Raw genomic sequence first — 26,417 nt, 5'->3', positions numbered from 1 at the left:
TGCCTTCAAAATGAAGCCCAAATAATGATTATTTTTGGGGGCCATGTGGCCTGCTGTCATTCTCAATGGCACAGTTCTTTCTGATCTGTACTATTGTTCACTTTTGAATAAGTTTTCTTGCTACTTTAACAATCTGTGTGAGTCTTTCTTTCAATTCCTTGAGTAAGAATCCAAGAGCTTGGAAACACCCAGACCAGCCCTGACCACTAATAATACTTTGAGAACAAATGTCATAAGTTAGGGTGATTTCTAGGGAGTATAAACTTTATATTAGAATAGATTTTGCTTAAGTTTTCTTATCATTAAAGTAAAACATGTAAGTGTTATACTATATCGTAATCCATGAGAGAATGTATTTATAACCATGAAAATGACTTGCTTGAAAGCCATCTGTACCCAAAGCATTTCTGTTTGGAATTTAAAGCATGTGAAAGCAATGGAACTCAGTCAGAAACAATTCGTGGAGTTAGATGCTGGTGAGTCTGGCACTTGAGAACTTTCAGTCAAGTATATCCAACACATAGCCTGTGGGCTGCATGTGACTGAGGATCGCCATGAATGCAGCCCAACAGAAAAGCCCACTTAAAACATTAAAGATGTTTTTGAAACTCTGTTGGCAACAACTGCACGGTGATTCTCGAGCATAAACTTCAAGGATGACAATGTTGTGTCAACGTCAAAGGTGAGACACATCTATTGTTATTTGAATGCCCAATGTTCCCTGTAGGCTTATGCTGTTGAACACCACCAGCATTGGGCTCAGCTGCTGATGCACTTTGGGAAGAGTGTGGAACTTTTTGGAGGTGGAGGAACTGACTGAGCCACTGCGGGTGGGCCTTGAGGCAGCAGAGCCCAAGCTCAGCTCCTGTTCAGCTCTGCCTCCTGGCTTTACACACAATATGATCAGCCAGCTTCCCCATGTCCTCCCCACCTCTCTGCTCTGCCTTGAGGGGCTGAATCCCCCTAGAATGTTAAGCCTCTCCTCTTGAGTTGCTTTTGCCAGGCTATTTTTATCACAGCGATGAAAGATGAACTAAGGCAATGTCTGCATGTAACATACAGTAAAACAGACAGAGTTCAAATTTCTTTATCTCTAGAGCTGTCCACATGTCATGCCATTTACCTTCCATCAGTTAGGAGGCCCCAATTTGGGGACTAGGAGAAGGCAATGTGATTTGGGAACTGGAGTACACCCTGATCATGGCTGACTCCCCTCCAGCAAGTGGAAACAAGACACAATTTACATCAAGAACCAAGCATGAAATGTGGGATCTGCAGATGTGAGCCTAAAGCTGAGGGTTGAGGGACACGATCAACATGTCTTTGTCATGACCTTGTTAGACAAAATATAATCTGACATGTGATTTCTATGACTTCCCTGAAGGGACAAAATAAATTATGTCATACTGATACAGGATCTTTAATGGAAGAATATAAGATTCTGTCTGGTAGGGAATGCAATATTTTAAGAGAAACAAGTTTATTTTTATTTAATCTATTTCCTATTTGTATTATTATTATCTAGAATCACAAGGTAGAGCTATTTATTAGTCAAGTTTTTGTCTGGCTCCCAAATGTATCTAAAGCTCTCTAGTACAGAACGTTTGTAGAGATAAACTTTAAATTTCTTTATTAGTGAGATATGATGAGGTAAGAGAGACCAGACATAAACACCTAACAGACAATGTCATTCAGAGTTGGACAAAAGGAAGGACAGGATGGTGGTCTCTGGACAGAAAGCAAGGGAAGTGAAGAATCCCTAAGACTACCCATCACAGAGAGGTCACCAAGATGCATGCAGAGAGAAAACCAAGCAGAACAGCTCCATAGACTGAGGTGATGGGGTTTAGAACTCAAGGAAATTAAGGAGCCTGTGTTTTCAGTCCAGAATTTTAGATATAACCAAGAAAGAAAGCCCTGGGGATCTTCAGAGGGCTCCTTCAAATTTCAGCCAAATATTGCCCAGGGTATGCATGTGAAGCTGGGGAAAGAACAGCTAGAACACCCCTTGAAGCTCACATGGGGCTTGAAATCATTTGTTTTCTACCAGCTGAAAGGAAAGAACTAATAACACGCGAGCCATCGTCTAACACGCTCAGTTAGCATCTCATTAATACGCAGCAAATGAGCTCTGGAGGAGTAAGCTTTCAGGCAAGCCTCAAACGGTTGAAACTGGGTTGAACCTAACTCCCTCCCAGAACAAAAGCACGAATTGTTAAGGGAATGGAGAAGTATCGAGTACCGAGCACGCTGAGCCTTATAATGTTTGGCATGTGATTGGAAAAGCAAGCAACATGCCAAGGAGTAGGAACATAGGGCTTGTGCTGAAGATAAAAGTGAACTAGCAGAAATAGACTCGAAGTCACCACAACTATACCCATAGGATCAAGGAGGCAGAAGATGAGAGGTTGGAAATAAAAGAAAAAAAAGGATTAGACACTTCTGGATATAGATACTATAATATAGAAATAAATATCTATTCAAGTGTGTGTGTATATGTAGATATACATGTGTGTGTACATATATATCTACATATACATATATACACACACTAAATGGAGTTAATGAAACATGACAGTACACACAGAGAAAAAAGAGACAGACTAACTTATAGACACATCAGCCTATATCTTCCAAAATGAAACAAAAATTAAAGGCAGTCAGTACACACTCCTCAAGTGAATTCACGTGCACTCAGGGTTTCCTGAACAGTGGTGGAGGTGAATTCAGAACAAACACTTACATTAAAAACTAAAAGTTTGATGCAAAGTTTAAACCCATACCACCCAATAATTCAAGGACTCTCAAATATAAGAAATAACTTTGTACAACAAACATAATCAAATTATTTTAACCGATGATAAGGAGAAATCTTAAAAGAGCCCTGTGGGGGGTGGGCAGGCATATTACACACAAAGGAGAAAGGACGAGGATGATAACAGGTTTTCTGCTGCTAACACACAGGTAAGAAGACAATGAACATTATTTTCAAAGTACTAAAAGAAAAATAGGCAAACATAGAATTCTACATTCTGAGAAAATATATTTCAATAATATATAGCAATATGTAAAGGATAATATAAAGAAATCAAGGCCTTTTCTGGCTAATAGAAACTGAAAGAATTCATTCTCAATAGACCCTTACTATTAGAAAGATTCCAGATATAAGAAAAAAGGTTTAAGGTGGAGACTTAAACCTATATGAAAATAATTTACTGTGTTGATACAAATTAGTCAAAGGTAAGAGGATGAGAAAAGATATGCCAGTCAGGAGAAGTTGTGACTGTATCAATGCCAGAGAGAAATGTTCAGAACAAAGAACATGGCCAGGCACACAGAAGGTCACTCTGTAATAAGATATAAGTATGATTCATTCAGACAAATTAATAATCTAAAATACTAATGAATCTAACAATAGATTTTCATAAGAACTCAAATAAACACTAAAAATTAAAAGAAAAAAAAGTAGCAGAAACCCAAAAGGCATTTCCTTAGTTACTAAATCTAACTTAAGTTATGGTTTTGCTAAGTTAAATCCCTTTTCCTGAAAATTCCTATTATGTTTCTAGACAAATGACTCATTCACTAAAATCTCATTCATCCCTGTACTTCACATTACCTTCTCATGAGCTGCCAAACCAATGCCAACGTGAGAGTGTGGTTTCCTTCATTGAGGTCTTGTCCTGCGATACCAACCAGGGAGAATTTAGCTTGATTCTTCCCCAGATCCACTGCATAATTACAGTTCTCGAGCTGTGAGTGAGGCAGAAAGAAAACAACTTAGGCATCACATTGGTTATGATAAATATCAGAGAATGATCAAAGTAAAGATACAAATAAGACAAATACCATCAGACCAGTGTAATCTCAAATAGCAAGTGGTTCTGCACTACTATGAGTTACATTAATTAAAACTAGAAGAAATTCAACTATCATGAGCACATTCACGAGCATTTGTAGTATATAGTGAGCCAGCCTCAGTGATCTGTCTGCGATATTTTTTTAAAAGATTTATTTATTATGTATTTATTGTAAGTACACTGTAGCTGCCTTCAGATGCACCAGAAGAGGGCATCAGATCTCATTACGGGTGGTTGTGAGCCACCATGTGGTTACTGGGATTTGAACTCAGGACCTTCGGAAGAGCAATCAGTGCTCTTACCCGCTGAGCCATCTCACCAGCCCTGCGATATTTTTAAAATAGCTACTTTTGGACATAGATAGACAGGAAAAATTTATATTCTCTGTCTTCTGTACACATAGTGGATAGGCATGCGGGCAGATAGTCCTGTGGCTAGGTGTAGATCATTATGGACCACAGAAGGTGAGTAAGATAGCTCAGCAGGTACAGGGACTTGTACTGAGTCTGACAACCTGGGTTCGAGTCTTGGGACATACAATGGTAGAAAAGAAGTGATTCCTGCAAGGTGTGCTCTCACCTCCACATGCATGCTATAGCACATGTGTATGTTTGCATGCATCCCCACACATGCGTGTATGTGTCTGTGTATGGGGTGTGAGTGTATGTGTGTGTGTGTGCCCACGCGTGCATGTGCATACACATACACACACTAAATAACTATAAAAACAACCACAGAGATAAAGAGCGGCGAGAAGTGGCTGTGCCAACCCTATTGTTACAGAACAATGCTCCCACTGTGCTGACAGTAGGCAAACCGTACAGCCAAGCTGTGAGCATGAAGCTCCAGTTCTTCAGAAAATTAGAATGAAGATCTTGCTGGGTGGGAGGAGACACTGTGGCTTTGCTTTCTCTAATTACCTTAATTGGAAAATTTTCATGATAATGCATAGAGACATCCAACATGGATTATAAATAAGCAATCAACTGCAGTGACAGGTTCACTGTAATGGAAGTATTCATAAGGGCTCTGATTGCGGCAGCTAATACCTGCTGGACATGCACCGAAGCTTGGCCACCTGGTAGTGCACGCACAAAGAGCTTTTGCAGGATAACGCTACCAACCTGGCTCATGGCCCATTGGGAAAAGATTGTTTACCTTTTTCATATTGCCCCCCAGCTTGGGGTATGGAGGTTTGTTTACTCTGTTCCAGTCAACAGGGACTTTGATCTTTTCATAGAGCTGGAAGATGACCAGGGCATCCGACAAGTCACTGAACAAAACAAACACACAGAATTCTCAGGGATCCAACATTTTGCTCACGGGTTGTAGGAAGGGAGGTGCTTAGTTCCTGCAACATTCCCAGGAACCCTAGAAATGTGGTAAGTGTAGCTCCATCTTTAAAGATGTAGAAATTGTGATTCAGAGAGATAGGTTTACCCTCTCCAGTGACTGACTATGTCCCTTCCATAGACAAAAACCTGCCTTTAGCCAGGAAAAGAAACATGGCTTTAGCAACAGCACAGCACAGGAGGCGTTAACTAAGAAGTCTGTTTTGCCTGCTCCTGAGAAGATCAGGAGCTTATGATACACAGCAAGTTTATTTCTTTGCAGAGGTATAATTTTTGTATTAAGTATAGTGATGACTGAGGCACTGGATTGAGCTCCCCAGCAGTGCGGGTACTGCGGCACTTCTGTAGCCCACCAAGGTACACATTTGGGAAGGAAACACACACCACAGTGGTATGGTGTGTGTGATCCTATGCTCTTTCGGTGTCTCTGTGTTGCACATGAAGGACACCACAGTGGTATGGTGTATGGGATCCTATGGTCCTTCAGTGTCTCCGTGTTATTCATGAAGGATGAGCTCCCAATTCTTCTTACCTGTACAAATGATTGACTCGAGGGTTAACTCCCAGGGAGTTCATCCAGTTCCTGAACGTCCGCTCTTCCCTCGTCTCACCTAGGTTAGTGAAGACTGGTTAATACATGACCTAGAACAGGGCTTGTTTAATGATCTAAGTTTATTTGTAGGGGATGCAATACAGAAGAAAGATATGGAAGAAAACAGACACTATAGAGGTGGGCTAATAATCTGCTAGTTTCCCCCCATTTAGTTTCTACAAGCATTTCTATAGCATCAAACAAGATTTGGAGGGACAAGGAGGGTCCACAGAGCCAGCTGGATACACTGAGAGAGGAAGCAGGTAGTATGTTTACTGTGCTCGGTGAGATGGGGAAGAACATAGCCCAGACTTGGAAGTGTGGAATTACACTTCTCTTTCTGGGGTCAAAAAGCTGAATAGGAATGAGTGGAGAGTAGAGCATTTTGGAAGACCTTAAGACAAGTAGCAAGAACGTGAACATGAACCTAAAGGGAGCAATGCGCACGCTCTCTACTCAGAACACTGAAAAGCGATGTGTCAGGGATCTGCGCAGTGTAGCTGCAGAGCCAAGACTGTCGAGAGGCTGCAGCCAGGAGCGGGAATCTCTGTGTGCATGGTAGCAGGTTTACACTGATGTATTCCACATTACAGTCATTGCAGGTTCTTCTGCTTGACTGCTATAATAAATTCTCGAGCAAGGCAGAGGTACAATGAAAGCCATGCCAGATGTGCCTGGCAGCGGTGTGCAGAATTACTGAAGGGTGATACACATTTATATTAAACATGCAGAAGGGATCCTACTTGGTACTGGCATGTGAAGCACATTTAACCATTTGATGAATGGAGGGAAGGTCCCTAAGATCTACTAAGATAATTGATGCATGAGACAATGTGAATCCAGAAGAGCAGAGAGGGAAAATAAACAATCTAGAAGACATTTCAAATGAAGAATTATTGCTGCTATTTGTTTACGCAATAGATTAAGAGTGAAGGGCAGGAAATATCTTAGTAGAACTCAAGACCATTAGTTTTGGTGACCAAAATAAAAACAAAACAGAATAAAATGTGCCGGTAAATTGAAATGAGAATTAGTAACTTACTAACAGGGAGTACAAGAGACAGGAAGTGGGGAGGGGTGGGGAGGCAGGAGGAGGGCTCAATTCAGCTTTTACGTTCTGCTCTATTGGGAAAGACCGAACTATAGCACCAGAGTGGTAGCTGGAAACGGATGGCTGACTAGTCGGCTTGGTGCACACATTCAAGATCAGGACACAAACCCACTAACCCATCACTTATCCTAAGCGGCAGGCTTATGGACTGAAACTGTGTCAATAACTAGAGGAAGGTACTGCTGAAAGGGTTTTACAGAAAAATAATGTGGGCTCTGAGTTAATAACATACATTCAATATTAAATTTTCCTTTATTTTTATATTGATGGAGAGATCAGCTCATGTTTTAAAAAGGATCAGTGAATATCCCTGGAATCATAGCCATCGAAGCTGAGCTGACTGGCTATATGCCTGTGTCTGATATTAGGGCTTTCATTTATAAAACATGACTGTCAGGATTCTGCTTTAAAATGCTTTCCCGTGTCCTAATGACCTGGGAAAGACAAAAAAATAAAAGTGAAGCTTGAGCCATCGCAATCTAGTATAAGTTAAATATCACTTGCTATGAACGGAGGCCATTTCTAGCCTCTAGGAATTAACACAGTCCATTAAGTATATAAATTAGGATTTTGGAGCTTAGAATTTACTTCATCCAATAATTAAACACGATGTCTTTCCTAAAAGAGTTAATAACGGATAATGACTATGTATAGTGGATGTGATAGAATTGGATTTGATTATTGCTGCTTGTCTATAATTGACTTGATTAATTCATTCTATTTGCTGTATATTGGAGAACTGATAGCCTGCTTGTGTATGTGATGGTTTGTGTTTGCTTCGGGGCTGATTTCTGAATTGCCATTGAACCAGAGCTCTGAGCAGTTTTTCCTGAACATCTTAAGCATTATGGTTACCTTCAAGAGCCCCCCAGTCAATGTCCTGGTTCTCTGGTTTGTGTAAGGCAGGATATTTGTTAAAGAGGTTAGCAATGAAGGCCAGGTTCAACTTGGGGTTCCCTCGGACAACGTCGGTGGCTGTGACAAACTGCCGGCAGCCCAGCCTCTCTGCCTGCTGCAGCATGCACTCTGCCCTCTGGATGTCATCCTTCTCCTGCAAGGAAAAGGATCCATGTCATGTGAGCAGGCACAGCATGAGAAAGAAGTAAGATCTCATTAGTGCACCGAGTGAGTGCCTACCACAGGCAGCTACCTCACCACGGCTCACTACTCCATATACCAGGTGCACCCAAGTCAGAGTCACCGCATCCGTAACTGACGCAGGGATCCCGCATCAGTTAACAAGTTCAGATGAGATCGCCCTTTTGAAAGGAATCTCGGGAAAATCTGACATCTTATCATTTGCATTGGTTAAACTATTTTGGTAGTTAAGCTTCTCTATGTTGTTGTTTATTTTGCACAGACTTTATGAGAATTTGCACGATTAAAAAGTTTAATAGAAAGGAATAACTTATCCTCACATTTCTAATTCATAGCAGACATTTGCGGTCATAAATTAAGAACATCCGATCTATACAATTACTTTTCCCACATTTGTTGGGAAAGTAATTATCGACCTCCATACTGCCAATGGTAAATATAACCATAATAACTTGGCTTTGGCAAATTTCAGATTGAAGACTGCAATGCGTGCTCTAACAAGTCAGGAAAATTCCCACGCCATTTGTAATCAGACTCTATAACAAGAGTGAAATGACCTAGATGATGCTCCAGTCTATGGAAAGTCTGTGGAAACACCACATTTCACAAAGCAAAGGCTGACTTTAGAGACTCCTTAGCCGACTGCAGTAGCAGCAACATGGTCGTCTCATGAACAACATTTCTTAATTGCTTTTACTTTTATTTATTTACTTATCTATTTATTTTTAAATTTATTTATTTATTATATGTAAGTACACTATAGCTGTCTTCAGACACCCCAGGAGAGGGCATCAGATCTCATTACGGATGGTTGTGAGTCACCATGTATTTGTTGGGATTTGAACTCAGGACCTTTGGAAGAGCAGTCAGTGCTCTTACCCGCTGAGCCATCTCACCAGCCCCCTTGCTTTTACTTTCTTTCTCCTCTGGAGATGAGTTCACTTCAATGTTAACTCATTGGATTCAATCTCAATGACTTTAAATGAGGCGTGTTAAAAAAACAAGGCACTTTGTTCAAGATTGGTGTTACAAGGCATGGTAAAATGGAGGGCTGTGAGCAGCAAACCTGTGGTGGAGGGCTTGCCTACGTGTGAGGCTTGCCTACAGGTGTGAGATCCAGGGTTTTCTCCCAAGCACCATGAAACACAAACGAATGGAAACAAACAATAACAACAAGATCTCATGAACTTTCTTGTGACTAGATCACCACCCAGGGCACAAGGTCAGTTTCAGTTCTTTGTTAGCTGGGCGCAAGCTAACATTATCTGAGAAGAGGAATCTCAACTGAGAAAATGCCTCCATGCGACTGGCCTGTAGACAAATCTGTAGAGCATTTTCTAGATAATGATTGATGTGTGAGAGCCCATCCGGCTGGGGAAAATGCCACCCCTAGGTAAGTGGTTATGATAGCTGGCATAGGAAAGCAGGCTGAGCAAGCCAGTAAGCAGCATTCTTCCATGCCTTCCGCTTCAGTTTCTGCCCTCTTTCTCTATGATAACTATGACTGGGAATGGTAAGCTAAATAAACCCTTTCCTCCCCAAGTTACTTTTGGCCACAGTATTCTATCCCTATCAATAGAAAGCTAGCTAATATATATTAGCTATTAGTGGTTACTATGCATCAATTGAAAATAAAAGATGCTAAATATAAGAACTGATGTTCTTATCTTTAGGCCCGGGTTGGTGCTGTTGAAATGATAGGGATATAAAGAATTGCTCTGTGTGGTACATGGCACTTCAACAGTATCCATTTCTTATTCTGGTGTTTTATGTCTAGATTTAGCTTCCTAGAATTAGTATCAAAAACTGCTGGCAGCATTCAATAGTCTAACAGACACTTAAGCAGAGCAGGGGACAAGGTGGCACAAAGGGACAGTCAACACCAAGAAAGCATGGTGTTCTCTGAAGACAGCAGGCAGGGCCTTACCCTCAGTCCTGACATGTCAATCACAACAGCTGGGATCCCTTCTTCATCTCCTTTTGGAGCCACCTGCTCAAGCAGGTGGTAGTAAGCTCTCGAGTCCTGAGGAAAGGTGAAGAAATCACAATGTCACAACAGTGGAGCTGATTGCACACTTAACACGACAATCATTTCCTAAAAGCAAACATCGTATTTCTCATTCCTGTCCTTCAGGAATATTGCAATTAGCTAATCTAGAAACATTCACTCAGCTAGAAGGTTCTCTTCATTCAGTTGCATACTGTATTTGTGGACTCCTCAAAGGAGTGTAACAATTAAAAACATATAGAGATACATAAGAGGCAGCACAGAGATTTTGTTGTCCTCAGAGGGGAGAGGAACTTATTTACACGGGTTAAATCGTATACAGAAAAATGTGTCTATACCTTTACACTGCTGTAGAAGTCAGCCAGCTAAGGTTTAGTTTAAAAAAAAGTGACAGAGAGAAGAAGCACAGTTTAAAAACACATTCAAATGGACAATCCGCACCAGAAAGGCTTTCAAGGACAGACAACGGAGACATCAGCAAGAAGACTGCTTTTTTCAAGTTACAATTTCTTTATGTGTCTATGTGGAAGTCAGAAGGAAACGGTTCTCTCCTTCCACCACGTGGGGCCTGGGGATTGTACTCAGGTCATCAGGCTTAACAGTGAGTGCCCATCCAAGGAGCCATCTAGATTCCCCCACCCCAATTTTTGTGGCAGGGCTTCATCATACACCATGGGCGGGCTGGTCTTGAACTTAATGTTCTCCTCCCACGTATTGGAAAGCAGCTTCCCAAGTACTGGGATTGCAGGCAACAAGTCGTCTTTTAGTAGAAGGAGACATATCACCATGGTATATCACCATCTCACATCTCTCTAGAAACTAGAAAACACAGCTAGCCTGGCTTATCATGAGTTGAAATAGACCTGAATTCTGAAGTCTTATTGGATCCTTTAAGATGCCTAGTGACAAATAGAATTTCTACGGTCATGATCTTGAAAATACAAATTTATTCTCAGTCAAGGGAAGCATACAGAATTTTACTTCATTTGGTTAATTACTTTAAGGATGTGCCTGTAGTGAGAGCAAATCAGACCCATTTATGACTAAGATCATAATTTTGGGTGCATAGTTTTCCAACCATGACAGGGCAGAACTATTGAACACACATGGAAATACCGTCTGGCTGGCTCCTCTAAGCCCCATTTGGCTGGTGCTACTGAAAGACTGTTGATAACCAGCGGAAGTGTGCTTAGCAGAGCTCCCCAGGAATGGGGGTGGGTGGGTGGGAGCTATTCTCAGATACATGCTTTATCCTGATTGGCCCTGTGTCTGACATATGCAGAGTTCTAAATGCCACCAGATCTGTTCATATGGTACAGCAATCAGAGGCTGTTGCTGCTCAGTTATAGACCTGGTGCACTCTTGGTAGGTCATGTGACCTTTCTCTGGTTCTTTGTGTTTGAGGGAGTGGACACTGAAATCTTTCCTAATGCTGGTATCCCTGTACATCACCCTGTTGCTATGGGGACTGATCTTTCATGCATCTTAGCTACTCCTTAGTTGCATTTCAGCCTGGTCCATCTGTTACTGGTTACAGCTGTTTCCTATCACCTAAATATAGAATTTTTCATAAATTTGAAGGTCACATGTCTGCATTCCTGGCTATTCTTTTATGGATTTCTTATTTGTTTTCTTACTTATGACATCCTTACCTTAGAACCCGGGGTAAGGAATCGGTGAGTCAATCATGCACTTATAAAAGCACTTAGGCCAATATCTGACATTTAACAAACATTGTGCTTATTATTAGTAGTAATCAGAAAGACAACACTTTAAAAGGAGACCGTCTAAGACGGCACCATTTGTAAAACCAGAGACACTAAAATCCTACACACACTTTATTGTCTTAAGATTTATTTGCATGTGTGTATATACATGTGTATACATCTGCATGATGTATGCACACGTTATGTACAGGTGTACTTTCCTGTTCAGACATGGAGGCCAAAAGAAGACACTGGATCTCCTGTAGATGGAGTTATAAAGGTTTATGGGATGCTAGACTTACTATGTGAATGCTGGGATCTAAACTCTGGTCCCCATAACTGCACAGCCAGCTGTTAACCACTGAGAGCCATCTCTCCAGCCTCTGCATATATCCTCTTTACCCTAAAAGTAGTGTTTCCTTTGCACCATTACGCTCTTCTGATGATCAACTTCCTACCACTGAAACTCAAGGCAAGACTCATCTCCCTTTGAAGCTGCACCAGGGCTCTGGGTGGACGTGTGTGTGGCCCAGACCTAGAGTTAGCTGCACATTAACCCTTGGGAGATAGTAAGTAACTCCAAACAGGAACACACCAAGCCTAGGCTGCTAAGACACAAGGCCCGCCATCTGTGCCTTCGCCACTAACTCCACAAATCCCCTCCATTGCGGTGGGCATGGTCAGTGGTGTTTTCCTACCTTGATGTCGGTGCTGAAGTTGGTGATTTTGGTACAGCCTGCATTTTCTAGGTGGTAGTTAGCCCACCGCAGCAGGAGTTCTTCAGGAGACAACTTCATCAAATCTTCTAGGCTCTCCCCTTCTCTCAAAAGAGCAATCAGAGCTGAGGAGGTACAAAAAGTTGATCCAAAATAAATACAAGGAAGTTGGGGGGCATTTGTCTTCCCAGGCACGAAGCCTTGTTAGGAGACTGAAGAGCAGCATTGGCCCTTTGGATGGAATGTCTTAAAGTCCTTCCCATAAAATAAACAACTCACTAATATGTCTTAAAAGTGGTACATTATTATTCCCATTTTTTTTTAAATTAGAAAAGACAAGGCACCAAGAAATCTCAAGTGTTGGCCTAAGTACACGTGTTTCAGCATAAAGGTAACCACGGCGACTTGCTGGAAGTACGCTGTTGGGTCCATTGGACCTCAGTTGATACCGCAATGACACATCTGCTTTTGAGAGATCAATTTTGCAATCACAATAATGTTCTCTTTTCTATTCCCATTGGTGTTTTATAATCCAAATGCTTACCTATATAATTATAGGAACTAAACAATGCCATCAACATTCCTCTCTGTCTCCCCAGATGAATAAATATTTTGCGCTTGGTTGGGTTTAAATTCAGTTGATTCGATTTTGCAAATCAATACTCTTTACTCTTGGGTTTCAAGATTCATATTTGCTATCTTTTTGGTTTTTGCTTTTTAAATGTAATGCTTAGTATTTTGGTTTTAAAGTGACAGGTCAACATTTTCACTGTTTATTATAGCTCGAACACATAGATTTTTTAAAAATATGGCTAGCTAGGGCTGAAGGGATGGCTCAGCAGTTAAAAACCTAGCTGTTCTTCCAGAGGATCTGGGCTGATCCCAGCATCCACATGATGACTCTCAACCATCTATAACTCCAGTCTCAGGGGGGGCCAAACTCTGTCTTCTGGTCTCCAGAGGCACCAGGCATGCATGTAGTATACACATCTACAAAACACTGATACGTGTGAGTTTAAAAATTAATTTTAAAACTTAAATATGTATAACTGCAGATCATAATTTAGCTACAGAGTTCAGAGTTCCTGAAAGTAATATACCTGAAAATTTATACCTGAAGGTAATATTTGACTTGTGTGACCCTTATTAAGGAACATGTCCATCTACTCAATTGGATTATCATTGCTTATATACGTTTTAGAAATTTTCCCTGTATTTTTTTTTTTTTTACCATAACACTGGAAGGTGGGGGTTGAACCTATGGCCTTATGCATATATATAGTTAGGGTCTCATTTAGTAGCCCAGGTTGGCCTTTCAATTGAAAGTTGAGGCAGGAGTTAAGGTTGTGATTGTCCTGCCTCAGCCTCCTGAGGAGCGGAGACTGTAGGTTGAAACCAGCAGGCCTGGCTTCAGTTCAGAATTTCAAAGTTCTACATGCAATTTTCTAATTTTTTTCTAAATGTATTGTATATATTTAAGGTGTATAATATGTACTGTATATCTAAATGTATATTATATATATATATTTATTATATATATATAATATATATATATTAAATATATATATATATTATTCATATATATATATATTTATGTACTGATCACACAGGCACAGTGATGTGATTAATCGAGCAAATTAACGTCTCATCAACTTACAGTTATTTTGTTCTCTTTTCTTTGGGGGGTAAGCATATCGAGAAATCCACTTTTTGGCAAACTATTGGCATGGGCTACACAATATGATCAACTGTAGCCCTAGGTCTCTAGACTCACCCACCCTGTAGAAAGGCAACCTACTGCTTCCTTGATGGTCTAGAGAAAATATAGACCAAACTCTCCCTATCTGATGCATTTGCCAAGGTATTTAAATGTGATTAGTCTCCCCAGAATGAAACTCATCCTGCTTGCTGTGACGCCTCTGTAGACAACGTGAGCTGTGAAGCGGCTGCTGGGTTGGGGTTCCAGGCAGTGAAGCTATTTATTCTAAAGCATTACTGCTAGTCTGTGGTCTCTAAAAGCCTTTGCGTTGTCTTGTAAAAGTCTGGTTTCATGGATAGGGTCTGCTACTTTGAGACCACGGACTCAATATAACAGAGTGGTCTTCTCAACTGGAGAATGCCTAATGTCTTCCTCCAGCCACCAACACACACAGTGTTAGAACGCTTCGCTATTCACAGCCCCTGGCACTTTCTCTTACCTTCATTTCTGCTGAGTTCGATGTCGGCAAACAACCCAATCTTGATGACTTGCCACAAAAGTCCCAGGACCAGATAAGGCTTCCCCTCCTTCAGGTCCTCAGCACCTATATTAACCACGTGGCACCCGATGGCGGAGGCAGAGTTCAGAGCCAAGTTCAAGTTTTCCTGAGGGAGAGAAAGAAGCAAGCTTAGTTCCTTCACTTTGCCAATGCCAAATGATTCCTGATTAGCATCAGCGGTGACGTTGTCCTTTTGGAATGGTCACAGATCTTCACTCGTTCTAACACTCAGAAAAAGCAGTAACATAGCAATGGGAAAAGACCCAATGACCCACACACTGAGCTAACGCAGTGGCCTACCCAATCAAGCCAATACCCAGTGTGGAAGACCCATTCTGGCATGAGAGTAATGAATCTTGTGTTCTTCTGTTTTGCACTCTGATGAAGCCGATATGCTCAGAGCCTCCATTAGCTGGAGGAAGTCATTGTCCTGTCACGGCCTGTGGCTAAGAAGACAACTGTTGATGTAAATTAGGGTCCTAAAAAAGAACCACAGAATAATCTTTTGATTTGCAAATTTAATGTCATGGGAAGGAAAAAAAATGATATAAATCAAATTCCCAGAAAAGATGGATGGGTTTTTAACAGAATAAGTTACTGAGGCTCCAGGATGATAACTAGAAAGCCTGCTTGTGCATGCAGGCCTGAGGCTCCAGGATGCTATACCAACCATGCATTTACTATAACTCATGCATAGCTGGTATAGTTGGAGTGCTCAGTCTCTATGTCTTATTTTCGGTCCCATGAAGGAAGAGGTCAGTGTCAGAGAAGTTGACAAGCTTTTTTATTTGTATGATAAATTAAGGACAAAACAAGCCCCACCAGAACGTCTTCCCTGACAGTTAAAAAATAGCGAATAAAAAAATTGTTTCTAATTATAGCCAAGTTTAAGAGTAGATATACCATTAAGTGCATTCCCATATGTTCAATTACTGTTCCCAGCTTGGTTACACTTCCATTTTAAAAGTACACAGGGTTGCTTATGTCCAAACAAGAGATATTGTATTATTCATGATTTAAGGTATTAGACATGGTTCCTGAGCTAGAGAATTACAGTAATGGTAAAATATTGGAACATAAGAGGAAATACAGCTGCTTATTTCCTGCTAGGGACTCTTTTGGTTAATCAACAAACAGAGGGATAGAAGCAGGTTGCATTTATTCCACTCTAGGCTGCATCAGCAGTGCCATGGAAGCCTCCAGAGCATTTCTTGGTTTTCATCCTTTTCCTTGCTAGAAAGGTTTCTCTTTTCAGCTAAGGCTATGTATTTGACACCAGCTCAAGAATAAACTGGTAAGAAAAACTCGTGTTATAATTTCAGCCAATATGAATTTGATTCTTAAGTGGCTGAAACAAGCCCAGCTACTAAGACGCGCCGGCCTCCTTTCTTGACTGCCACACCACGAAAACATAAGACACAGATGTGTCCTTCTATTCCCTGGTTGTAAGACACCATTGGCCCAGGCCTAGGTGTGGGGAACGAAGTGTGAGCTGTCTCAGCTATGATGGTGTTCATTCACGCCAGGCCAGTGCCACCCTTAGGGCGCAGTCAGGAGACCCACCTGAATGGTGAATGGCGTGAGCTTCTTCTTGTTGATTGTTCTCTCATCAATTGTGTCTGGCACGGACAGGTTGATCATTTTACTGAAAGAGGAAGAATAAAATTAAAGAAAGCATCCCTCTGAGTAACAGAATTCTGTGGGACTGGATTTAAATTCGAGCAGGACCCTGACTGAACACGTCAGCAACACACTCTTCGTACACCGTGTATGAGAGTCGTACCACTGTGGTTAGATTCGCCGGCAGTGTTTACAAAGCTATCACAATGTACTGAGGTAAGAAGGGAGGTCTCACCTGCTTCACTCACCTAAGCTGTAAAGTACCCGGTTTCCCTTAGGAGAGTGGCTCTCAACCTTCCTAATGCTGTCGGCCCTTCAATACAGTTCCTCGTGTTGTGGTACTTCCCCCCACCCCCTGCAACCATATAATTATTTCATTGCTACTTCATAACTGTAATTTTGCTACATTTATGGATCATAATGTAAAATATCTGATATGCAGGCTATCTGATATGTGACCCCCAAAAAAGTCATGGCCCACAGGTTGAGAACCACTCCTTTAGAACATTATTGAATCCTCAGTGGGTGATTAAAGCAGATTCCGCATGAATTTCTCAGCCTTATAAATTGTCCACAAAAGACTGTTGCTATTTTTCTGGGTTTATACAATGTCTACATTTCTATCTGACACCTGATCAATACCTTTAACTAAACATATAATACCTCGTCCTAACATTCTGCAGTCATTTGATCAATGCAATGAGTTTTCCTCACTTAAGCATCCAGTACAGTGATCAGACATCTAGAGCAAGCAATTGTTTATGAAAAACTGTCCAAGGTTTTCTTTGTTTATCCCTCAACAGGGCATAATAACCTCCATTTTATTTAAAGAAAGGGCATAGAAAACAAATCTCCAAAAGGAGGCGAGACTTGGTAGTATAGGCACATAATCTTAGCTACTCAGGAGGCTGATGCAGGAGGATTACAAGTCCAAGGTCTATCTGGGCTAGAGAAGAGGTTCAAGGCCAATGCAACCACCTTATTGAGACCCTGTCTTGACATTGTAAATGAGCAAAAATGGAGGCTGGAAATGTGGCTCAGTGGGTCCCTGCCCAGCAGGTGGGAGGCCCTGAGTTTGACATCCAGAAGGAACAAATCCAAAAAATTTTAAACAATTTTACAAGAGTAGCGTGTGTTACTGTGCATGTGTGGGAGTCAGAGGACAACTTGCAAGGGTCAGTTCTCTCCTCCTGGGGTTGAATTTAGGTCATCAGACCTGATGTAAGGTGCCTTGACCCACTGACCAATCTCCCCATCCCCCAGAAAGCAAATTAAAAAAGAAAACTGGAAAATGTGAGTAACTATTTCCTTTTAGTGAGAAATCAGTTTTCAATCAACTATCTTTTACAGTCACTTTTAAACATGTATTCTCATAACGTTTCCGTGCATGTATGTGCATATGTGTGTCTCTATGTGCACATTCATGTTTATTTAAAATGAACCTTCACAGCTCTGTCTCCTTTCTCCAGTCTATCTGCCATCAGGATAGGTCATGTTCAGAAGAAGCAGGGTGACTCAATCCCCCCTGACCCCCAGGTTAACTGCTGTGGCCCTGCCTCACTGGTCTCGGTTTACAAAGCTCATCATCACTGTGCATCTCTTCTCTCCACTGAAATAACAGTAGTTTTAGGGACTTCACCACAACTAGCTTCTGAGCTTCTCCCCCATACCCCATCAAGTGGATTCCATTAAGGCCACTCCACTCACAGGTGAGCATCAAAAGAAGTGGCCCTACTGCAAATACACTTAGCTGCTGCTATACCCAAAGGAAGGGGTTGTTTGGAAACCAAGAAGGAACCTTCATTTACCAAAGAACTATGCCATCCCCTACAGCATTGAAGAGATCATCAGTGTTCGGGTTCATGGGGATGACGTGCCGGCAGTCAGGGTCATTCTCCAGGGCTTTGTTGATCCAGTTGACGAAGGCATACTTTTCTTCCTCTATAGATAAAGAATTGAAGCGACTTACACGCAGGATGTAAACCAAAGACATTCTCCACATGGACCCCACATTCTTGTGCCCAAGAGAGACACTGCAAGGCTACCCAGGCCAGCATCTTATCATCTTGTATTTACTGCTTTTGAAAATCAGAGATCCTTTAAGAACCAGGCACTGAATCTAGCTATAGAGATGCAATTAAAGATTTAGGACAAAATAAAAAATGTGCATGTTATATTTGGATGATGATAAATAATAAATATTTCTGTGGGTATAATGTAAGTATAAATGTGGTTTGGCATTTATAGGAGAAAACTCAGGATCCTGCTGTGTCGCCCGCTGATTTAGATGCTGTTTGCCATGGATGATCACTGGGGTATCATTGGGCTTTTTTTATGGTTAGAATGAGATGGCTGGGAAATGAAATCAGCCGTGATAGATTCTTCCTTCCTACAAGCAAAGCTGCAATGAGTTGATCTTACAAGTCTTAGTCAAACCTGAAGCTCTCTGCCTTCTCCCCAGCACCATGTTTTGTAAATTGTATGTCACCGAAAACATGTGTCTCTCAGAGGAATTGTGAACTGTCAGAGCTTGGTAAAGGTTGCATCGTGAATAGCTGTCCTGCGGATTTATCGTGAATAGCTGTCCTGCAGATTCATGATGCACTTTCACACAGTGAAAGCCTAAAAAATTCCTAGACTTAAAAATATAAGGCTAGATAAGATTGGGTACATTCAGAAGCCTGCAAGCTACAACTGGCCAGATAAGCTAAGCCCACGGGTGCAATAATGGCACAAACGTTATGAGAGTAACCATAAAACCATTTTAAAAATTGGGTCTAAGACCCATTTCATGAGATAGAACCCATACTTGGGGCCAAGAGCCGGTGAATTGTTAGGCCACAGGCCCTAGGAGAGAGCACATTATTCTGCTAAATGAGCATAGTATGAAACCAATTCTTATGACATATTGCTAAACTTGTAGGTTGGCGCTCCTCTCAATCCTCATAAGAGAAGCTTCCAATAGATGGCAAGTAACACAGAGATCCCTAACTGGTCAACTTGCAGAGAACATGAGACTGCAGAATGCTCAGCTCTAAATAGGACATGCACATGCCACATCCCTACCCTCAAGGCTCAGAATCTTCTCAGAAGAGGGGTTGGAAAGATTCTAAGCACCAGACAGAAGTGGTTGCCAACATGAAGGAAATAGTGTTGACCAGACACAATGGGGGCAGTTGCACCTATGAATACAGTGATGGCGGCAGCTGCAGAAGACCCCAGCAAGCTGGAGCCAGACAAAATCCCAGCACAGAAGTGGGAAGGTGTGTGTGAAATCCCAACACTGCCTGAGGAGAAGGAGACTCCATCTTCTGTAAGGATGTGACAACCACACACATTCCCATGACCCATCCCCAACACAAAGTGGGAGAAAGAAAGAAAGAAGAAATCTCAAAAGAGAGCGGGAAGGGGTGGGAGAGAGGAAAGGACGGTTACGGGAGGAGTTGGGGGAGGAGTGTATATGATTAAAATACCTCATATAAATTTCCCAAAGAATTAATAAACATATTTTTAATAAGAAAGGCTAAACTTTGTCTTATCAAGTGCAAACAGTGCTTATCCACAAACTTATCTTTGACATTGAATCATCTTTTAGAAAACTGAACTTTAAGACACGTTAAGCAGCCACATCATTTGGGATCTTAGAAGCTTCCATTAAGGCTGCTGCGTGTCAGCCTTTGGAATAAATATAAAATTTCTTTTCCCAATCAATATTTTTTGACCACTCAGCAGGCGTTAAGAATGATCAGGATATTGAAGATGAAGGCTCAAAGGGCTAATATTGTCCATAAGGTTTTTAAAGGAAATTTGGCAGCATTTAAAGCATAATTTAAATGTAAATGAGGTCATTCGGTACATGAAGCTCCCTGGCGCTCAGGCATCTCCCGTGTCCTGTGGAACTGGTCCACTCCCACACGGGAGGATGGGTTCCCACCCACATGGGTGTGCTTACTTCTTTGCTTCTATTCCTTTGGTTTGCATAGCATATACTGACTCTGTAACCCCAGACAGCCTGGTTCCTTCTCCCTCATTGTATCCTTCCCCAGTCCTCAAATCTCTCAACTCACATACTCTCTTGCTCTGCTCCCTGCCCATCAGCGCAGCTTACCTGAATAGGAATGCTGGGTACCAACGCTGGACTGCTCAGAGGTGCCGCCAATCGCACAGATGCCTTCCTTCTTGTTGATAGCTTTTCGGAAGGTTTTGGCAACCTCAGTGCTTTTTAAGCCATGGAAGACCTGTAAAAACATAGTATGTTTGGTTCATTTGGGTTTGATTTTTTTTTTTTTTGACCCAATCTTGTTACATAGTTTAGGCTGGCCTGGCACTTACTATGTAAATCAGGCTGGCCTTGAACTCAAAACAAATCCTCTTGCCTTAGGTTCCCAAGTGCAGAAATTACAGAGGTGGACTACCACAGTGTGATGGTTTGAATACGTATGGTCCCCATAGATTCATGTGTTTGAGTGCTTGGCCCATAGCGGGTGTCACTATTAGGATGTGTGGCCTTAGAGTAGGTGTGGCTTTGTTGGAGGAAGTGTGTTACTGTGGGGGTGGGCTTTGAGGTCTCCTATGCTCAAGCTATGCCTAGTGTGGTACACAGTCTCCTTTTGCTGCCTTTAGATCAGGATGTAGAACTCTCAGCTCCTTCTCTAGCACCACATCTGCCTGCACGCTGCCATGCTTCCCACCAAGATGATAATGGACTCAACCTCTGACACTGTGAGCCAACCTCAATGAAATGCCTTCCTTTGTAAGAGTTGGCTGTGGTCATGGTGTCTTTTTACAGCAATAAAACCCTAACCTAGACACACACCCAGCTAGATTAAGGCATTTTTTAGAAACGTTTCCAAGCTGTAGTCAAGAAAACCACAAAGGTAAGAACTGTAACAATGAACCAGGAAGGGATGGATCGTCTTTCTGGGTATTTATTGACCCCGAGTTCAAGTTTCAAATGCATCGCCTTGAATTCAGTATCGTGCTCACCTTGATAAACTCATCAAAGCTGATCTTTCCATCTTGGTCCAGATCACCTGTGGCCATCAGGTTTTCTGTGATTTCTCTCACTCGGTACCCAGGCAGAGGCAGGCAGGCAGCCTTGAACAAGTCATTCAGCTCATTGCAGCTGATGTATCCGTTGCCATCCGTATCTGTAACACAAAGGGTAGAGTGAAGCTTTGCGGTAACTCAGGCACGGTCTTTAGAAAGGCAAACGGATACTAGAGGACAGGTGGGGCTGGAGGGAGATGACCAGGCCATATTTGGTCTGACCCAGATAGATGCAAAAGTCTGCCAGGAGGACTACTGTTATTGGATCCAGACAGTTACATCACTTCCAACATCCATAGTAAAAGACTCTTAATTTCACAGCAGAGCTTGAAATTAAGGGGATATTAACAGGATATTTAGGAACGTGTACAGGCATATATGTATGAAGTATGCATGGAAGGGTGTGTATGCATCTTCCTGCATGTGTGAGTGTCCACACAGGTGTGTGTTTGTGTGTGTGTGTGTGTGTTGTGTATGTGCCTGTGAGTGCATATGTACATGTAGAGGTTGGAGGACAACTTTGGGCATTGTTCCTCGGGGGCCATTTGTTTCCACAGGGCTCTCCCACTGAAGCTGAAGCTCACCAACAGCTAGACCAATTGGCCAATGAGCCCCAGGGATTCACCTGTCTCTGCTGCCCAGTGCATGCCACCAGGCCCAGCATTTATGTGGGTGCTGGGGATCAAACTCAGGTCCTCACGCTTGAGTGGCCACACTTTACTGCTGAGCCCCACCTGCTTCTGCAATCCTTAGGAGTTCTTATAGAAACTTTAAACCACAAGGAGCTTACCAACAAGGAGTGGAAGAATATTAATATAAAGGAAATCAAACGAAAGCAGGCAAGATGTAAATAGCGGTGTGTAGAGAACGCCTACGGGAAAAGGCTGTAGGTTCGCTATTCTAACGAGGAAGTGTTTTCTCAGGCACATCTTCAGAAAGCAGCTCTCCTAGGTTCTCGATTCTCCTAATGCTTTGACCCTTGAATACAGTTTATCATGTTGTGGCCCCCAGCCATAAAATTATTTTCACTGCGACTTCCTAACTGTTTTTTTTTTCCTAACTGTAATTTTGCCACTGTTATGAATGTGGCAACATCTATGTTTTCTAGATGTCTCAGGTGATCCCTATGAAGGAATAGTGTGACCATCAAAGGGGTCGAGATCCACAGGTTGAGAACCTCTGCCATAACCAGTTCCCAAAGCAACTCATTGGTAAACAGTGCAGGGTTAGGGGGTGGGGTGTCGGGCTCACTCACCAACTTTGGCAAAAGCCTCCCTGAGCTCCATCATTTCTTCGTCAGACACGGATCCTCTGGCCATTTTCACTGCTTTAGGTTACAGACCTGAGAGAAGGAGGACATCGGAGTGAGCTCTGTGCATCCGAATTCCTATAAGCTCAGAACAAAGCCTGTCTATTAGAGGAAGCCAAGTTCTTCCTCACCCGCCATGACTTGTAGCCATCTTTCAAAAACGTCCCAGCCTCCCACAAGGATGGGGTCATCAAAGACAGCTGTCTGCAATTTCTCCCCTCCTTGCACCATGAGGCAGCTTCTCCCAAGGTGCTTATCTATATTGACTTAAGGATTAATAGGTGCTTATCTAAATTGACTTAAGGATTTCTGTGACAATTGGAAGGTGGCAGAGGTCACACCCAGGACTGGAAATTCCCACTTCTTTAACTTTGAAATGTTCATTCTTCGGCCACTCATCCTTTGTCAACCCCTCCCCCCAACCCCCAACCCCATTCTCATAAGGAAGCCAGTGAAGGAGAATTAAGTACCAGCCCCTTATGAACTCAGCTAACGGATTCACCTGGTAGCTGGCTGAGGGAGCAGTATGAACCTTCTGGCCCATTTGGACTCTAAGCCAACATTACAAGGAACAGAGAAAGAGGGGGTAAGGTTGCTATATTTTGAAGTAATTTACCATATAGAAATGTACAATTAAAACATTTAACTTTTACGTAAGTATCTTTACAAATGCCAGCATGATTATGTTTGAAATTGATGCCTGGCCAAGCCAGTAGATACACTTTATAAATTCAAAGAGTTCTGTGCATAAGTTTGACCATACATAGTCAAGGATGAAGGAAGAAGGTGACCTTCTAAAAATTCATATATGAAAATCTGAAACACATTTTAAATATTTTCTCAGAAAAGTTTGCTGAGCAACCTGCTAGCCTGTGCATCACTGCTGCCCCCTAGTGGTCAAAAAGTGAATGAAACAGAAAATGGATATCTACCCCTGACTCCTTGCTACATATATGGATGGGGGTTCCATCCACTGGATTTCCTGGTGGGGAGGTTGAATGGAGTAGGGAGACAGCAGATGAGGTGTGTCTAACTATAATTTTATTTTGACCATTGTAATAAACTTATCTGTTTTAAAATGTTTTCCATTTATGGCAAGGATACTTTAAACCAATTTTCTTTTTTTTTCTTTTGTTTTCTTTTTTTCAATGTTTCTACATCATTCTGTGGTGTTGTATTTGTTCTCAGTGATGACTGACATCCATGCAAAAAAGCAAATTTTATAACAATAAACCCCATGGGTCAAACTGCATCACACATGCCGGTGAAATCTGCATCCACTCTTATCTGCCCCGATGTGAGTATCACATGTCTGTCAATGAGTGGTGCATGTCTGCCAATGGGAATGGCGCATGTCTGCCGAAGTGAGTGAGACTCTTCGGCCATGTGAAAAGATAATGCCTTCAAACTTGTGTTACCCAATCTTTTGTTAATAAAATTCTTGCATGGAAATGAAAATAAACAAATACCCCAGGCCACAGGAATAAGCAAATAAAAGTAGCAAGCCTGAGAGTGTTGCCTGAGAAGCTTAGACTCCCCACCCAACGTGATGTTAGCTCCCGGTCACCATAGGCATGTGTGGGAACTAGAGACATGGTTGAAAAGTATCTACATAGATGTGTTCTAGCTCATTTAAAAGGCCTTTTTGTTATTGATTAAAATTTTATTATCATTGGCCTTCTATATCTAACAAGATAGTGGTATGGTGAGTTTTCTGGGGGGGATCCAGGACATGCTGAAGGCTAATTGTACAAACACACTCTCATTCACAGAGCACAGAAATTCTGAGGAGACAGATACTCGTGACCTGACCACCACCTTCTTTCCGTTCCCTCTCCTTCTCCATTCTTCTCCTCTTACAATCAGAATTCCAAACCTCATTTGAACCAAGTTACAGAGGCATCTTCAAGTCAAAGGGAAGTAAACACAGATGCCGCAAGCGGATGTAGTCAGAGAGGAACATCAGCAGTTAACAGATGCTTAAAACCTGCCTCATTTTGCTAGAAATGGCTGAAAATTAAACTCCAGCTCTCCAAAAACTAATACTAAAAAGAACCATAGGCTCGTAGCAAAATCCTTACCAGACATTAAGAAGAGAGCATTTGTGGGGTGTAGTAAGCACCGTAGTTTACCCATTGTCCCCTCATGACTCTCACTACTGGCTGATGGTATGTGCTAGCATGACTATTTCCATTTTATAGAGAAGGACGCAGAAGCTGGGAGAAGCTAAGACTCACATCTCAGCAACATTCCAATTCTCAATTCATTCCCCTCCTCCCAGCTGTGTACCCAGGCTCCACTCTATCTACGCCTTTCCACTCACTCTCTGCACTCACTCTCTGATCAGCAATCTTGAATCTTAAGCATCCTGAATACCTTGTTAAGCATCTTGAATACCTTAGCTGGTGGGGAATTTGAATGTCAACCTCATGAGCCTGACTGGGAACTGTGGAAGAGGAAGTTTGCACTTCTTCACGTTATGCAATAGAGGCCTCTCTTATAAGAAAGTTGTTGTAACTTTACTAAGTTACTGTGGCTGAGTTGGTTCATCCCTCCTTAATAAGACCAACACCGCACATGCGCATTCATAGCAAGGTCTCCCTAACATACTGCAGTAATTTCTAGAAGCCACAGCAAGTCTAGTTCTGCAGATGGCCGGTCATGCTTGTTAGCCGTCCTATATTGGTATATAGGTGCCCATAGGTTCTTACATTCCACACATATTTTATGAATGCCTACTGTAGGCCAGGTCCTCCTTTTTCTTTCGAGTGAAGCATGACCTGGTTAGTTGCAGAAAAGCACTACACAAGGACTAAGGTTGAGGAGAGTAAACTGGGTCATGGAATCTAAACCTGGCCCTGTGTTTGCACACAAGAGTGTCCAATTATTGGACACTGTGAGAGACTACTGAGAAGTTTAAGTAGAAATAGGAATGAGGTTACATTGTGTCAAAAACAGAACCAAGAGAACTAGAGAGATGGCTCATAAGTTAAACACACACTATTCTAGCAGAGGAGCTGGATTCGGCTCCTAGCACCCACATCAGATAGCTCAACATCACATGTACGTCCAACTCCAGGAGACCCAATGTCCTCTGGCCTCACCTGTACAAATGTGGTGCATATAAACTCATGCAGGCACCCACATAGGCATAAATAAAAACATAAATAACTTTTAAAGAACAGAGCCATAGAAGCAATAGAAGAACCACTGCACTGGGTAAAAAAGAAACTTCAGAGATCATGGTATAGTGAAGAGGAAATGTTTTAGCATAAATACCGTATGTCTCTAAGAAAGGTGGCTTACCTCTTTAATCCCAGCACTCAGGAGGCAGAGGCAAGGGAATCTCTGAATTTGAGGCCAGCCTGGACTAGTGAGTTCCCTGTTTCAAAATAAACAAAACAAAACAAACAAACCAACAAAAAACAAAACAACAACAAAATAAAACCAGTATGTTGGTCAGGAACAAACACCTAATATAACCTAACATAACATCTAATAATATTCTCTTTAGAGGTTTATGAGCAGGAGGATCAATTCAAAGATGCAAACTGTGGGAACAACTTCATGTTTAAAAATTCTCAAATCTTCAGTAGTTCAACAGTTTTGAAAAAGAAAAGAGAAAAGGAAGAGATGGAGGGAGGAAGGGAGGGAGGGAGGAAGAGGGGAAGGGAGGGGAAGGAAGGGAAGGGAGGAGGGAGAAAGAGGAGAAAGGAGGGAGGGTGGGAGGGAAGGAGG

General features: G+C 42.0%; 1 protein-coding gene across 1 annotated transcript in view; it reads right to left on the bottom strand.

Annotated features, from left to right (window-relative positions):
- Lcp1 (lymphocyte cytosolic protein 1) overlaps positions 1 to 26,417 on the bottom strand; it is a 99,973-nt gene that overhangs the window by 10,687 nt on the left and 62,869 nt on the right. The window contains exons 4-15 of the mRNA XM_031363050.1: positions 22,626 to 22,712; positions 21,308 to 21,471; positions 20,430 to 20,559; positions 18,130 to 18,262; positions 16,265 to 16,346; positions 14,642 to 14,807; positions 12,426 to 12,568; positions 9,941 to 10,036; positions 7,771 to 7,966; positions 5,745 to 5,823; positions 5,019 to 5,133; positions 3,620 to 3,753 (exon numbers count right to left, since the gene is read on the bottom strand). Of these exons, the coding sequence (XP_031218910.1) occupies positions 3,620 to 3,753; positions 5,019 to 5,133; positions 5,745 to 5,823; positions 7,771 to 7,966; positions 9,941 to 10,036; positions 12,426 to 12,568; positions 14,642 to 14,807; positions 16,265 to 16,346; positions 18,130 to 18,262; positions 20,430 to 20,559; positions 21,308 to 21,471; positions 22,626 to 22,689 (1,502 nt within the window). The 5' untranslated portion in view covers positions 22,690 to 22,712. The remainder of the gene's footprint in view (positions 1 to 3,619; positions 3,754 to 5,018; positions 5,134 to 5,744; positions 5,824 to 7,770; positions 7,967 to 9,940; positions 10,037 to 12,425; positions 12,569 to 14,641; positions 14,808 to 16,264; positions 16,347 to 18,129; positions 18,263 to 20,429; positions 20,560 to 21,307; positions 21,472 to 22,625; positions 22,713 to 26,417) is intronic.

Source organism: Mastomys coucha, unplaced genomic scaffold, assembly GCF_008632895.1.
Source record: "Mastomys coucha isolate ucsf_1 unplaced genomic scaffold, UCSF_Mcou_1 pScaffold9, whole genome shotgun sequence".
In the NCBI taxonomy this organism is placed as follows: domain Eukaryota; kingdom Metazoa; phylum Chordata; class Mammalia; order Rodentia; family Muridae; genus Mastomys; species Mastomys coucha.
This window is presented reverse-complemented; position numbering and strand designations above follow the sequence as displayed.